The sequence below is a fragment of the Miniopterus natalensis genome, chromosome 2 (genome assembly GCF_054644295.1).
Source record: "Miniopterus natalensis isolate mMinNat1 chromosome 2, mMinNat1.hap1, whole genome shotgun sequence".
In the NCBI taxonomy this organism is placed as follows: domain Eukaryota; kingdom Metazoa; phylum Chordata; class Mammalia; order Chiroptera; family Miniopteridae; genus Miniopterus; species Miniopterus natalensis.
In genome coordinates, this window is record NC_142082.1 from 183455691 (window position 1) to 183471769 (window position 16079).

The following is a 16079-nucleotide window of genomic DNA, read 5'->3' on the forward strand; positions in this document are numbered from 1 at the left end:
GGAGGGGGTGGAGCTACAGCCTAGGCCATGGCATTGAAGGCCCTTCAGGCGGAGGAGGAGCTTGGCTGGCTCTGGCTCTGTCCCCCAGCATCACCCAAGTCCACAGGTGCTCCTCCCTGTCTTGGGATGTCCTGGTCTCTGCTGTCGGGTTCAATCTCACTGGGCAGCCCCTTGTCTCCAAAGCAGCACCTACATCTCTATATCTATTTACCTGCATTCCCAACAGCTCTTCAAGGTGATAAAAAAAATGCTGCATTTTCAAAGCAAATTTGTTCTGCTAACACCCTGTCCGTTCCCCGCTCCTTCCTTTGCTTCCCCAGTTTCCCGGAACTATCACCTGGCTCTTGGATTGTGAAAACACCATGTTGTTTACTACATGAGCACTCATGAAAATTGATTATAAAACACAACAGGGAGGCCCAAGGACAAATGGACCAGGAACACAAACTAAAGACACACACACACACACACACACACACATACACTCTCCCAACAAATGCACGCATGCTGGGGGGTAATGAGCCCCCAGAGGGGTTCCTGCCAGCACCTGCCCTGGCCGAGTGAGCTAGCCCTGCCCAGTACAGCACCGAGATAGGCATCCTCTCTGAAAAATCTCTAAAAGTTGGGCCTAAAGCTGTGTGTGGAAAGATTAGAAAAGGTTTCCTGGCAAGGCCCGGGGTGGGCGGCTGACCAGGCATTTCCCTGTGAGGAAGTCCAATGATGGGGAAAAGCAGGGCATATTCAGGGTCAAGGGAGTGACCTTGAGCAGGGCCTGGCCCTCCCCTCCCCCAACAAACAGGAACATAACCTGTGCAGCAGCGATTTCCAAGAGATAACTGAGCCCAGCACCAGCCCGGAGCAGGACAACCCAGTGTGAGAATTTCTCATGGACACGGCAGTGGACTGGACTGTCTCCAAAATTTAAATGTGGAAGCCCCAACTCCCAATGGGACTGAACGTGGAGACAGGGCCTTCAGGAAGTCAGGTTAAATAGGGTCATAAGGGTGGGGCCCAGGTCCTGAAGGACTGGAGTCCGGAATAGAAGAGACCCTGGTGATCTCTGGCTTCCTCCCAGGCGGGGCCCCGTGACACACATCAGAGGTGGCCTTCCACAAGCCGGGCTGGGCCTCTCCACAGACATCCGAAGGTGCCTGACCTGGACTTTGGCCTCCGGGACTGCAGGGTAATGCGTTGCTGCGTGAGGCCCGGTCTGTGGGGTCTCGTGTGACAGCCCTTTGGGCTTGAAAGATGCCACTCTGCACACCTCACTTTCAGCACGGACACCCGGCACATCAGGCCTCAAACATACACTAAAAGCAGGGCGTGGGTAATTATGTCATCATTCAAATGTACGTCAGTGTTGTACCGCGAGCCCTCGCTTACGATAACTCACCTCATAAGCTTTGATAAGAAAAGCTGCAAGGCAGTCTGCTGCAACTGTTTATTTAGAAGTCGAATAACTGGAGCTTATAAGAAAGAGTCACAAAATATTCAGCTGAAACCACATTTCGGGTTCATCAGATTGAAATATATTTTACTGTTCTGAACAATATATTCCAGTGCTGTCTAAAACACAGCCAAATTATTTTTCTTTATTTATACACATTCTGAAATTGCTTGAAAACAAAGATTAGGATTAAAAATATTAACAAAAGTCCCCAATTACAACTAGTACTTTCCCATGTACTGAGCTCTTTATCATTAGTGTATCTTCTTGCCTTAGTCATTTTTAATTCTGGACACTGGATCAGTCTGTAAATGCACTTAGGGAGTCCTCATGTTTCTCATAAATTCAAACAGCCACACCTTGTCAAAGATCCGTTCCCTTGGCAACAGAGGCTTAGGTTTGGTAAAAGCGCTCACGGAAAATTAGTTTTGAATTTACAGATGATACAAAATAAACAATTTACAAGGGGACAGGTGACTTTAAACATTATTTTGAAATTGCCTTAGTATGTAGAAATGAAGCAATCTGTCAGATCAGACACCACTCATTTTTGGTCTTTTGCTTTTATTATTTGCTCTATTTTTAATGAAATGTGTGCTGTGAATTTTCCATTTCCAGGCCCAGTTGGCATCATCTGGTTCTGGTAGCCCCCAGCCCATGGGTCGTAGGCGCTGAGACAAAGGCTCTCCATCCTGGACGAGGTGGGAGGGGCCTGTGTGTCCAGGCCCCAGCGGTTGGAAATTCCAAGAAAACAAAGCAAGGATATGATGGACATGCCAAAAGGAGGGTGTGCAGGAAGACGCACAAACAGAAATGACATAAGGCTTCTACTATATCAAAAGAAAAGCTGAAAGTAATGTATCTAGGCCACGTGAAAAGCTGGCAAGACAATCTGCAGACTGGCCAGTCTCTGCTGCAGCCTGTCGTGTGGCCACCGGTTCAGTAAAGAGGAATTTCTCCAGGAAGCACATGACATCAGTGTCAAGCGCCATAGCGATCCTACAGAGAGAACCCAAATGAAAGTTACGAACACTCGGTATTGGTTCCTCATTCCCACCCGACACTGCACCACCGCCTGGCATCTGCCACGCATGCTGCACCAGAGGACACTATGCAGGCGCAGCTGGGGAGCAACGAGTGGGAGGGCAGGCGGGGCAGCGGGGCGAGCCCTCTGGGAGGCAGGCATGATGGGGGACGGAGGACCACATCTGGAGAGGAACCCTGAAATCCTGGTTCAGCCGAGTGCGGCAACTCAGCCTCTCTGTGCCTGACCTCTTCACCTACACGACTGGTGTGAGCTACAAAGTGGGGACGATCACCTAGGAATCAGGGATGCCACCTACTTGGAAGCACTATTGGGCTCAGCTGATCTAAGGGACTTGAGGAGCTCTGCATCCTAACCAAACATTGGAACCAACAGCAGGAGCCTCAAGGAACTCTCCAGAGCGGGGACAGCCCCCCAACCTGGGACCCTGCAGCACCAGAGCCCCTGATTGGGTCCTACTCCCTTGTGGCCATGTTTTGCATTCATGACAGAAGCCTCTACAATAACCTGACATGAACAAGAGGGCTCACGAGGTAACTTTCGTCATCGGAGGAGCTTTAGGTTGTTCTAAGTATACAAGCTAGTCTATCCTCGCTTATTTAAAAGATCAGAACACACTCTAGAGAGTCAACTTGAAGAACAGTTAAATAAGTTACATGTATTTTCATTCAACAGAATGTCGTTTTTGAAAAATTTTTAATTACGCGGAAATGCTCATAAAATATCGTTTAAAAACAGGATAAAAAACTACATATACAGTGTAATCTTTTTTAATTTGGAAAAGATATGTAGAGAATATCTTTTTTAAGGTAAATAGAATGCCATTTTCACTCCTCCTTAACGTTTCTCTGTTCCAGTACAGGAAGAGAGTGGACAGTGGTCATGACCATTGCCGTAACAACTCCCCTAGAGTCACCAATTAGAAAACCTAAACAAATATAAAATGATAATTCCTGGTTTTGATGATGTCCTAGGTCACACTGGAGCAAACATATAAATCAACAATATGAAATCTAATTTTCTAGCAATTGAAGAGTGGTCCAAATCTCCTTTTCTGAACTACGAGCCGGCCGTCATACTCAGACACCACCCTCGCAGCCTCACCTGAATCGAAGTCATGACGCCGTTAGCAAAGACAGAGAGCTTCCCCGCCACGGACCTCACCCCCTGCTTCAGCTGGGCCATGTCGGGGGCGGTGGGCAGCACGCTCGAGAGGTTGTAGTTTCCTGCACAGAGCAGATGCAGCTCGTCACTCTGGGCCTGGGTACCCGATGACTGTAGAGATCATGGGTCCCGCCTCTCCTGCTTCCCATGAGCAGCATATGTCGTCAAGGGAAAAGGACCCTGCAGCGGGGTCAGGACTCGGGTCTCAGTACCAGCCCCACTGTCCTGCATTTGCAATCAGCGGCAGGACCCCACAGGAGAGAAGGTGTGGTACTAGGTCTGAAGAACACCATGGGTTCCATACTGGCACTTCCACTTCCAAGCTGTGTGCCCCTGGAGAGGTTCCTTACCCTCTCTGGGACCCTATTTCCTCCAGGTGCTTAACACAACACCTGGTAGGTAAGTACTCAGTAAATAACAGGTGGACATTTGTGGGTTTTGTGTGCTCAGCATCCCTTCCTCCATTATTTGGGAAAGCCCTCCTCCCTTCCGGTGGGGTGGCCCCTCCCCTTGACCCTACCCAAAGGGACGGGCACATGACTCGAGCCTGGCCAATCAGAGCCTTCCCTGGATTACATATAGTCAAGAGAGAGGAGCCGTTTGCTTGCTCTGGGGTTACCGGTGGGGTTAAGGCACCGCTGCAGCCGTGATTCTGGCTGTCCCCCTCCCATTCTCTGCTCAAGGACAAGAGAATGAGGTTCACCCAGGGAAGTGAGCCAAATGTCAGAGCCAAACTCATTGCCAGGCCTCCCAGGCACAGAGGCCGGCCCTGTGACAGCTGGAGCTCCATTGCAGAGGCTGAACCTCTGCTGAGGCCAGTGACAGGTGGGGCTCTGTTGCTAAGTTTTGGTTGCTCGACGTAAACACCAGCACATTGCCACTAACACGCTGAAGAGCACTGGTGTCATCACACAAAGCTGACAACTGGGATTTCATGGTGAACTCTTGTCACACAATTGCAGTCAGATGCTGGAGGGGCTTAGGGACTGTGAGTCCAAACCCCACGGGTCCTCTGGGGAGCCAGGCCTGGCTGCCCCCTTGGCTCTACACTTGACCCATCTGCACCTGCCTGCCCCTTAAGCAACAGAAGCCAGGTCCCTTCCCAAGAACAACACAGGTGGACATGTTTACTCTCCCGCAGACAAGACCCAGGAGAGACACCGTGTTCACCCCCAGCATGTGCCCAGGCCCACCACGTGGGAGGGGCTGTGGGTACAGGGGTCTTTCCCTCTCCACCTCTAGCAGACTTTTAAAATATTCATAGACCTTTGCCAATGCCAGGGTAGAAGCCCAGCCCAGTGATGGGATCTGGGCTCACATCCCAACACCGTCACTTATCAGCAGTGCTGCCTGCCTATAAAATAAGTCTTTACAGCAGCAGACAAGGAGCCTGCGTGAGCTCCTGAGCAGGAAGGGCCAGAACCATAGCTTCACGTTATGCAGAGAGGTCAGAGGGGCTGCAAAGGAGGGGACCAGAGGTCAGTGGGGTGACTCAGGGACACCTCCACTTACAAGTTTCCCACCTGAGAAACGTTTAAAGAGGAGAGCGAAACTGCAGCAGGCCAGAGCCCTTCTGACGTCTGGCCCCACCTCAGAAACTGCCTGGGGCCTGGGCCAGTGACCCTTCACTGACTACATTCAGTCCCCAGATGCCCTCAGGTGGCTAACAGTCCCCATCATTCCTCTCCTCCCCTTCTCTGTACACAACTCCCAATTCTAAACCTTGCAGCAAAGTGTCCAAGTGATGGAGTTCTGGTCAGTAGGATGCAGGCAAAAGTGCCTTACAGCCGGGCATGCCCTTTGCCTTCCCCCTTCTTCCTTCCTGCTGGCTGGAATGCAGACGTGATGACTGGACTGGCGCAGCCACACTGCGCGTGAGGTGAGGTAGAGAACAAGGTCATGAACAGGGTGAAAGGGGCCTGGGTCGCCGATGCAGGGGACACAGTGTGCCAGTCGCGAGCTGCCTCCCAGGCTGTATGTTAGAGGAACAAACTGACTGAGCCTTTGCTACCGTGTGTTTTCATTTCTCACTAATCCTCACCTAAGCTCCTGGGGTAAAGTAACTCAGCAACTTCTGGAGCAGGTGACAGGTCCCCAGAAAGGAGGCTCCTTCTACCCAACCCCTGCAGATCTGCTGCTCTGAGTTCCAAATCTGAGAAAACAGACAGCAGACCTCCTGTGTCTAGCAGTCTCCCGCCTCCTCTGGCACCTGGGTGCTGTCTCCTCTGAGGGTGCCCAGGCAGCAGGCTGGAGGGAGACCTCCAGAGGGCGGAGTACCCTCTGTCAGGGGCTGTCACAGAAGAAAGTTGCCTTCAAAAGAGGCCAGGACACTGAAAGTTGGGGATGAGAAACCCAGCCCATGAGCCACCCCCGCCCCTGCTCCACATCCCAGGCAATGCAAGAAACACTGTCAGAGCAAACAAGCCCCTCCTGCTGGAGGTCACGGGGAAAGCAAAGGGTGCACCCAGCCTGGAGGCCACCTACAGTGCAGAGGCCCTGGGCCCCGCCTGTCTGCGGTCAGCACCCATCTTGGCTCACCAGGAACTGTGGGTCGGAATGTCTTCTCACTGCAGCACAGTTGCCTGGCGGTGCCCACCGCACCAAGGGCCGCCTAATACCCCCGAACCGCAACACAGAATACCCCAGGCTCTCAGGTCTGTCCTATAGCCTTCTCTCTTGAGGCTGTTTCTCTCTGGACTTAGAAAGTGGTTGCTCTCTGTGGCTGCAGACCAAGTGGCTGCCGTGTTGGTGACACCATGCCCTGCCCAGCTCCTCCAGGGTTGCAAACAAGGGGCGCAGGTGGGACTGGCCCTGACACCTGGCTCTGGAGATCCCCCTCCCCCTGCTACTGGTGAGTAGGTTCTTCAAATGACCTCAGAAGACCCAGCTGCTTAAATGTTAGCTGTAACACAAGAGGGACACAGGCGCTTCCCCTGCCCCTGTGGCCTGGCTCAGCCCTGGTGGGGCTAGAATATGGCTTTCCTATGGCTCAAGGGCAGAGGGGCAGAGCAGCAGAGTGGAGGGTGGCGCAGCTCTGAACGTCTGGTCCACCAGGGGTGGGTCAGCTCTCAAGCTAAGTCCCTGGGCTCCCAGACATCTCCCCCCTGGAATCTGGACCCTGAGGAGGGATGGGGGAGACGGGAAGTTCCTCTCCACCTGCCTGTGCGCTCTTTCCTGCAGGATGGAGGCTGGTGGAGTAAGTGGTTCCATCTGCCCTGCCTGCCCCTGGGCGGGGAGGGCACACTATGCACAGTACCGCATTTAACCTCAGTACTACCTGTGAGGTGGGCATATCCACCCACTTTACAGAGGAGACTCAGGCTAAACATGATAGGAAATATGCAAGGTCTCACAGTCCTAAGTCCCTGAGTGGTCAGCGTCACATGGGAGCCCAGGGCTCTAAGACTGCAAAGATCAGACACCACACTCACACCACTGGGAACATGTGTCTGTGACAATGGTCCAGGAAGGTGACTTGCCAGGTAACTTGGGGGATGCTGCTTAAATTACACAACTTGGTCCCTAACATGAGAAGCCTGGCATAACTTGCGCTTCACCTGACAGAGGTGATGAGAGCATCAAATGACAGTCGCTAGTAGTCTTGGAAAAGTAATAAATCCTTTCAGGAGAAAACGCATTCATGTGACAGACACAGTGGAGACCAAGTCTCCTTGCAGCCCCGCCTCCCTTACCTGCCGCCTGCGTCCTCTGCTCCTCAAACAGATCGGCCGAACTTATGGAGGAACTTCCCGAAAACCTCTCCAGCCGGGCCCGGGTTTCATACTGGACAAGACCAGGAAAAGGAAACATCATCAGGCTCCAAATATGAGCAATTTTACAAAAAAAAATCACCAAGGAGCTGTCACTTGAATGTGTCCCCCAGGTTCTCCCTCTCCAACAGCTGCTGAATGCCATCACCAAGGCGGGGCCAGTGGCATGACGCTCACAGGCGGCTGGTGGCAGGTCACAAGCAGACAGATCAATAAACAATGCCACGGCCAACGACCAGTGCGAGGGAAACCGGACTGAGGCTAGAGAGCAGCATCTCCGTCGTGGGGCTGCTCTCACCTCCCCCCCTTCCTGAAGGGCCAGGCCAAGAAGCTCTGTCCCAACACCCATTGTGTTATTTTTGCCTGAACTCAAATGTTGTCAACTGTAAAGCAAGAATGATTTTAGGAGTTAGGGGAAGCCTAGTGTTACTCTAAATACCCTTAAAATGCAGTGAAAGTTCTGCTACAAAATAAATCAGCACATTTTAGGGAAGAACTCTCTGGGTAGCCCAAGGAGCCTGGCAATACACCTGTCTCCATGAGCTCTGCGCAGCACACGGCGCTTCAAAATGAGAAGGAAGCCTAACCTCTCCATTTCCACTTGAGCTCTACTGCTTAGCAAGATTCCACAAAGACAAGCAACAACCTGAAAATAAACATACCCACCCCCCAAACAAACCTACACACTGCATTTAACTGTGGTTAAAAATTATCCAGTAAGTTACAGCTGTATCAAAATTGTCTAACGTTTATGCAAATGATATCGAATGGATGGCTATTCAAAATGTTGAGAAGGGAGCAAGATAAACCTGAGACACAGTCCCTACCTTCCAGTCCCTCCCTAGCTGGGCAGCAAGGTTTGGTGAGTAGCCAGAAAGACCTGAGTTTGAGCCCTGGCTCCAGCCCTCCAGGCCAGGGCCTCTCGCAGACCGACTCTATCTCAATCAGCATCCATCACCTGCTCCCCCAACTGCCAGGCCCCTGCTCTGTGGAGCCCACATAGAATCTCTCCACACACTTACATCAGCGTGGGCTTGTCTTCCAAAGTACATATCGGATGAAATGGCTTTGACATTGCCAAACTTCTTCTGGGCCTCATCTGTATTTTCAACTGGCTCATAGTCCGGCTTGCGGCGCGTAGCAGGTCTACAATTAGAAACAGCCAAAAGGAGTGACATCAGCAAGATGGCATAATAGGAGTTTCCTTCCACCTCCTCCTACAGAACACTGATCTGACAATCACCCGCAGCCGAGGTTGCCTTTGTGGGGGTCCAGTAGTCCAGCAGACAGGCTCCAGCACACCACTGGGGCAAAATGTCCAGGACTGGGTGCATTAACGAAGGTGAAGGGAAGAGTTCTGCTTTGCTCACATCATCCCTCCACTAAGGCGGCACAGCTCAGTGCCGAGAGAGACCCACCTGGCCCACAACTTCTCCCATGGGGAAAGTGAGAGGGCAGTGAGTGGGTGCCTGGTTCCCCCAGCTGTGTGGCACATGGCCAAGGTCTGGGAGAGGCTGGCAGCACAGCAGCCAGGGCCTGGAACTCATCAAAGGTACATGGGTCCTACTAAGCACTCTGCAGGAGGAGGCCTACTCACCAGCTGCTGGGTGCACTTTATCTGCAGAGCTCCCAACTGGACCATAGGTGCTGTCCAGTGCTCTGTGCAGTTCACCCATGTGACCCTCCCCCGACCAAAGCTGGCACCCTGCACATGCAGGTGGTAGGTGCAAGCCTCTGTAGACAGGCAGTGAGCATGTGCAGAAAGCCAGCCTGATGCTGGCAGATTGGGAGAAAGCACATGAACTTGAGCATCTCAGGGCACCATCCTAGGAAAGCAAATGGGAGGCTCTCAGCACCTAGACTGGCTTTGTGGGGTTGAGAGAAGATATACCATCTTAAGAATTCACCCCAAAAGGGCATAAGAAGTGTGGAGTGGGTGCATCCATAGAAAGGGTCTGAGGAAGCCTTGGAATGCTCAACAGGGCTGACTGTTAAGGGTATTTCTCACCCAAAGCCAGTCAGTAACTAATGCTGGAGGAGGTGGCTGCTTCTCAAACGCAAAGACAGCAACACAACACTCTGAGGCACATGAAAATCAAGGACACACGACACCACAATAACTCTCCAGCGGCTGGCCCCGAAGAGCTGCCTGACAAAGGATTCAAAATACTTGTTTTAAGGAAGCTCAGCAACCTACAAGAACGCAGATAGATAACCCAATGAAATCTGGAACATAATACACTAACAAAATGTTCAACAGAAAGGCAGAAATCATAAAACAGAAACTCTGGTGCTGAAGACTACAATGAAGGAAGTTGAAAACTGCCACAGGGACAGCAGCAGACTTAATCAAGCCGAAGAAAGAACCTGTGAACTCGAAGATAATTCATTTGAAATCATCCAGTCAGAGGAGGAAAAAAAGAACGAGAGTGAAGAAAACTGGCATGAACTACAGGACGTCATCAAGAAAACGACTTAAGCATTATGGAAGACTGAGGAGAAGGGAGGGAGAAAGGGACAGAAATAATGTCCCTTTCTTTAAATAAATTTAAAGAAATAATGGCTACAAACAAATGTCCCCAATCTGCAGAGAGATATGGACATCCAGGTAGATGAAGCTCATAAATCCCCAAATAGATTCAATTCAAAGAGGTCTTCACCAAGACACATTATAATAAAACTGTCAAAAGTCAAAGACAAAGAATTTTCAAAATAGGAAGAGCAAAGAAACTCATTACATACACTGGAACTCTGGGAAGGCTCTCAGCAGGTTTCTCGGCAGAAACCTTGCAGGTAGAAGATAGTGGGATGATATATTCAAAGTGCTGAAAGAAAAAAACTTGCCAATCATTAGACTTGCCTCACAAAAAATGCTAAAAGGCATTCTTCAAGCTGAAATAAAAGGCTGCTAATTAGTAACATGAACACATATGAAAGTATAAAATACACTGGTAAAGTCAAATTCAGAATACTAATACTATAATGGTGGTGCGTAAATCATTTAACTCTAGTATAAAGGTTAAAAGACTAAAGTGGTAAAAATAGCTACAGCAATAATGACTTGTTAGTGGATACATTGTTAGTGAATACACAACGTAAAAAGATGTAAACTGTGACAGCAAAAACATAAAATGTAGGTAGGGAGAGTAAAAGGGTAGTTTTTGTACACAATCTAAGTTAATTTGTTACTAGTTTAAAAAGAGGCTGCTATAACTATGTTTAATGTAAGCCTTATGGAAATCACAATACAAAAACCTACAGTAGATACACAAAAGATAAAAAGAAAGGAATCAAATCACAAAGGAAGAGAGCAAGAAAAGAAGGAAAAAGGGAATTACAAAATAAGTCGAAAACAAGAAGAGGGCAATTGTAATCTTACCTATCAGTAATTACGTTAAACGTAAATGGGTTAAATTCTCCAATCAAAAAATAGAGTGACTGCCCTGGCCTGACTCAGTTGGTTGGAATGTCGTCCTTTGCACCAAAAGGCTGTGGGTTCAATTCCCAGTCAGGGGACATACATAGGTGGGTTTGATCCCTGGTTGGGCATGTACAGGAGGTAACCAATCAATGTTTTTCTCTCTTCCTTCTTCTCTAAAAATCAATAAACACATCCTCAGATGAAGATTTTAAAAAAAGGCAGAGTGACTGAATGAATTAAAAACAAAAACAAAAAACAAGACACAACTATAGGCTGCCTATGAGAGACTCACTTCGGTTTTAAGGACACACACATAGGCTGAAAGTTAAGAGACAGAAAAGGATACTGCATGTAAGTGGAAACCAAAAGAGAGCAGGGATAGCCATGTTTATATCAGAAAATAGACTTTAAACCAAAAACTGTAACAAGAGACAAAGGTCATCATATAACGATAAAGGGGTCAATTCATCAAGAGGATGTAACAACTGTAAATATATATGCACCCAACATTGGAGCACTAAATATGTTAAGCAAATATTAACAGATCCAAAGGGAGAAACAGACAATATATATGGCAACAATAATGAACTTTAATACCCCACTTTCAACAATGGACACATCACCCGGACAGAAAATCAATAAGGAAAATTGCACTTGAACTGTGTGTTGGACTAAATGGACCAACAGACACATTCAGGACATTCCATGGAACAGCAGCAGAACATGCATTCTAAAGTGCACAGAGAATATCTTCCAGGATAAATCATGTTAGGTCACAAAACTAATTTAAATCATATGTGAGGTTTTAACAAATTTAAGAAGATTGAAATCATATTAAGTATCTTTTCTAACCACGACAGTATGAAAGTAGAAATCAACAATAGGAGGGAAACTGGAAAATTCACAAATATGTGGAAATTAACACATTCCTGAACAACCACAGGGTCAAAGAAGAAATTTTAAAAATCCTTAAAAAAAATTTTTTTTTTAACTTCTCACCAGAGGACATTTCCCCCCCGCCCATTGCTTTTCAGAGAGAGGGGGGCGGAGGGAGAGAGAGAAAGAAACACTGATGTGAGAGAGACACATCGATTGGTTGCCTCCCGCACATGGGGATCGAGCCTGCAACCGAGGTAAGTGCCCTTGACTGGAATTGAACCTGAGACCCTTCAGTCCACAGGCCGACACGCTAACCACTGAACAAACTGTCTAGGGCCAAAAAATATCTTGAAACAAATGAAAATGGAAACACAACATATCAAAACTTATGGGATATAGCAAAAGCAGTTCTAAGAGGAAAGTTTATAGCCAATAGGTACATGAAAAGGTGCTTGACATCACTAATCATCTGGGAAGTGCGAATCAAAACCACAGTGAGGCATCACCTGGTGGAGTGGCTCCGTCAAACAGACAGGAGATAAGTGTTGGTAGCATGGGAGAAAAGGGAACCGTTGCACACTCTTGGAGGGAAGATAAATTAGTACAGCCACTATGGAAAACAGTATGAGGTTGCTAAAAAAATAGCAGAAATATCACATGATCTAGTAATCCTGCTTCTGTATATTTAAAGGAGACAAAGTCAGTTATCTTGAAGAGACAGTTGCAATTTCATGTTCACTGAAGCACTACTCACAGAAGCCAAGACAGGAAACAACCTAGGTGTCTATCAGTTGGTGGATGGGTAAAGAGTGTGTGCGCACACACACACAAGCACACACGCACACAATGGGATATTAGTTTACCATAAAAAAGGACACCTTGCCATTTGTGACCACATGGATGAATCTGAAGGATGTTATGTGAAATAAACCAGACAGAAAAGACTAATACCGTATGATCTCATTGGTAAGTGGAATCTAAAACTTTTTAAAAAAAAATCAAACTCTCAGATTCAGAGTAGAATGGTAGGGGAGAGGCTGGAGTGGGGAAATGAGCAGATGTGAATCAAAGGTATACATTTCATTTATAAGATGAGTAAGCTCTGGTATCTAATGTACAGCATGGTGACTATAGTTAAGAGTACTGCAGTGTATTCTTGAAATTTAAGAGTAGATCTTGTGTTCTCAGCACAAAAAACAAAAACAAACAAAAACCCCCAGCAAAACAGGTTAAACTAATTTAAGGTGAGGTAAATGTGTCTCTTATTTATAACATATACACGTGCCATTTTACTTTTTAAAAAGCCAACAACAATTCTGTAAAAGGATTTCAGGAAACTTAAAAGCCTGAAAATTCTAGTTAAAAAAAAAAAAATCAATACACATCCAAACCATGTAACACTTGAAGGAATTTTCCATTTACAACAGGCCTGTTACTTCACTCCTCAGTTTCGCAGATCAATCAGTAAACACCGAACACACCATAACGCACATAAAATACAGCTCCACGTCATACGGGACACAGAGTGAGTGGGATGAGCGCACAGGCCAGTCACCCAGCACAATCTCTGGTTACACCTGCTGTCCCAGCATATTGGAAGTGTCACCTTGCACTATCGACGTTCCCTGGTTTGGACAATAAGTTAAACAGTCCTTCATTCAAAATCCCCCAAATCGGAGAGAGGTGAGTGGATAAACACACTCAATAGCAAAGAGGAATGAACACAGCAACATGGATGAGTCTCAAGGCACTAAGGAAAGTCAAACAAACCAGTCTCAACGGGCCGGCAACTGCACAGTTCCATTTATACCACATTCTGGGAAAGTTAGGTAAGAAAACAGACCGGGATACCAACGACATTCTTGAACTGGTAGAACAAAATCATTTACTAGCCCCGGAGACTTTCCTTAGAGACTCCTGGGTTTGCTGTGTACAGTTCCGCTGTTTTGTTCTTCATACCTGCCTGAATCACCTGTGGTTTTCAGAACTGTGTCAGTCTCTTTGACGCTCTTCTTTTTCCAGTAGAAATCTGAACTGTCATCCCAACTAGAAAAAGAGCTGCTCCTGAACTCCATCGGCTCATCAAAGTACCTGTGTGAAAGAGCGGAATAGTGACTTTGGAGGAACTTACTGATGTCCACATCGGGCATGTGGGGACTGCGCTTCCGGGATCCCCCGAAGTTGGGGGCAGCCAGGTGATCTGACCAATGAAACAGGAGTAGACACAACGTGAGTCATTTCCAAGGACTTTACAGTGATCAACTCGTCCAGTCTCCTCTTCCCTTGCTGGATGGAAGAGGTCGTGTTTTCCATGTGCTGCATCCTCAGGCAGGTAAAACCTCTATTCATCTGGATCAAGGTGCCACGTGAAGGACAGGTAATCTGGACAATCACCTGTACCCTCTGCTGATGACAGTGAACAAGAATAAACCATGGTTGTGTTAAGATCTGGGGGAACGTGTTAAGATCTAGCCTATCCGGACAGCACATGCCATCTTCAAGTGTTACCCACTATAGGTTACATATTTCACTTTTGTTGGGTCTAGTTCTGCCAAGTCAGGTAGCCACAAGTAACGTTGCTGGGCCTGGAGAACTGATCGCATCTGAGGAGCTCCTTGTCAGCAATCCCAGCCACGTCAGCCACAGTATAAGGCTTCAGTCCTACAAATAACTACCATTTAAAAGAAATGAAACTATAATTAGCCTCCTTTTGGAGTCAGATACAAAGCTACAGATTGTTAAATTTGATGGGAATACTGATGTTCCTCCAGTCTGAAGTTTGCATGAACTTGATCTGTAAGCACCTCAGAGGAGATGCTGACCTCCTGGGCTCATTCACACTTTCCTTAGCTGAGCATCACCAAGCAGGGCACTGCCGAGACCAAACTCAACAGCAGCTCAGCTTTCAGTCCTGTGTGGCGAGAGGAAAATCTCTGACCAGGAGCAGCAGAGTTTGCTGGAACAGGACAGAGATTGATAGGTGAGGTGGGTGTGTCAGAGCCTTAATAAAAGTGACCGTGCCACCTCAAAGTTATGACAGCTTAGGATGGAAAAGCCCAGCCAGGTACACACTCCTTAGGAAGCTGGGATCAAGAGGTTCAAGAGAGAGAGGCAGACTCCAAGGCTCAAGTCTTAGGAAAGGAAGGGGGATGGAAGAGAGCGCAGCGTCTTCCACAATGTCGGCCAGGCTTTCTGCAGGGAGTAAGAACAGGGTGAGGACAGGAGGTGAGCGCCAGGCTCCGATGTCACAGGGAGTCATTCAAAGACAGACAGCCTGGGAGCGAGAGGAGCCTGTAATCAGAGATGGATATAAAACAAATAGGCAGGGACCCCAATGAGCTAAGACTTGGGGGGTGGCTAAGAACATATACTCTTTCTCCTGGCAGGAAAAAAAAGGAGAAGGGATATATCTGCTGCCTGAAGCAGAGTGTGAATTTCTGCGGGTACCAGGAAGGAAGCAGAATTACCAAACGTGGCTCTGCCTTCTCTGGCAAGAGGGTCTCATTAAGAAAAAATGGGGCCATGCCGGCCTCTCTCCGGCAGAAAATAAGCAGTGTTCAAAGCGCATCCGGACTCCAGCTGGAAGCTGATGGGCTCCCCCTATGTTGTCAGTGGGGGAGCCCTGAGCCATGGGCTCTGCTTGGAGGACAGACAAGCACCCCTACTCAGAGAAGAGAACAAGGCAACGAAGACACATCAGAGAGAGGAGGTTTGAAAGGTGTGGGATGCACGCTGGCCTGGGGAGTTATTTTCAAACGTTTGAGGAGCTTATTTGTAAGGGACCAAGGGAAAGAACTAAGACCAATTCAATAAGGAATTAAAAACACACTTAATAAGCACCTATGAGGGGCTAGCACCCTGTCAGGTGAGGCTCCAGGGCAAGGACACATATCCAGTCCCTGCCCTTGCAGGGCTGGCTGACTGGAGCTCAGAAACCCAAGGAGATGTGTAAGTAGGAGTGCACTGGCGGGAGGGAGGGGCTGCGCGGCCCCCTGGAGGTGCTGGACTGGGGGGGCACTGGGCAGGGTGTGGTTGGAACTTCCAGGCTCTTCACAACTCTGAGGTATTGGACTTAGGATTTTGCAGATTTAATATCACTGTAAGGAAATATTCACTCACATAAACCAAAGTGCTGGAACATAGGGGCATCAGATTTTTAAAAAATGACTGAATTATTCAAAAGCAGAAGAGAGAGAGCCACTGTGCTGGGATCTACCGATTAGCAAGAGCTGCTGTGTAGCTGGGGGGCGGGGGTTCTTCCTGCATCCCCCATGGGAGGCTCTTTGGTCTCACAGTGCAGGAGGCACAAAGTGACTCACTGGGGGACAGACAGACAGACACCTGGCCAGATTC

The 16079-nt window shown here is 48.2% G+C and overlaps 1 protein-coding gene across 2 annotated transcripts in view; it reads right to left on the bottom strand.

Annotated features, from left to right (window-relative positions):
• Positions 1-1506: 1506 nt before the first annotated feature.
• The window catches only part of ARFGAP3 (ARF GTPase activating protein 3), a 42038-nt gene continuing 27465 nt past the window's right edge, over positions 1507-16079 (bottom strand). The window contains exons 12-16 of one of the 2 annotated variants that reach the window (XM_087814956.1): positions 13686-13817; positions 8449-8572; positions 7349-7439; positions 3597-3718; positions 1507-2446 (exon numbers count right to left, since the gene is read on the bottom strand). In XM_087814956.1, the coding sequence (XP_087671082.1) occupies positions 2429-2446; positions 3597-3718; positions 7349-7439; positions 8449-8572; positions 13686-13817 (487 nt within the window). In that variant the 3' untranslated portion in view covers positions 1507-2428. Of the gene's footprint in view, positions 2447-3596; positions 3768-7348; positions 7440-8448; positions 8573-13685; positions 13818-16079 lie in introns of those variants that run through there. The other variant, XM_087814957.1, reaches the window with a different exon arrangement.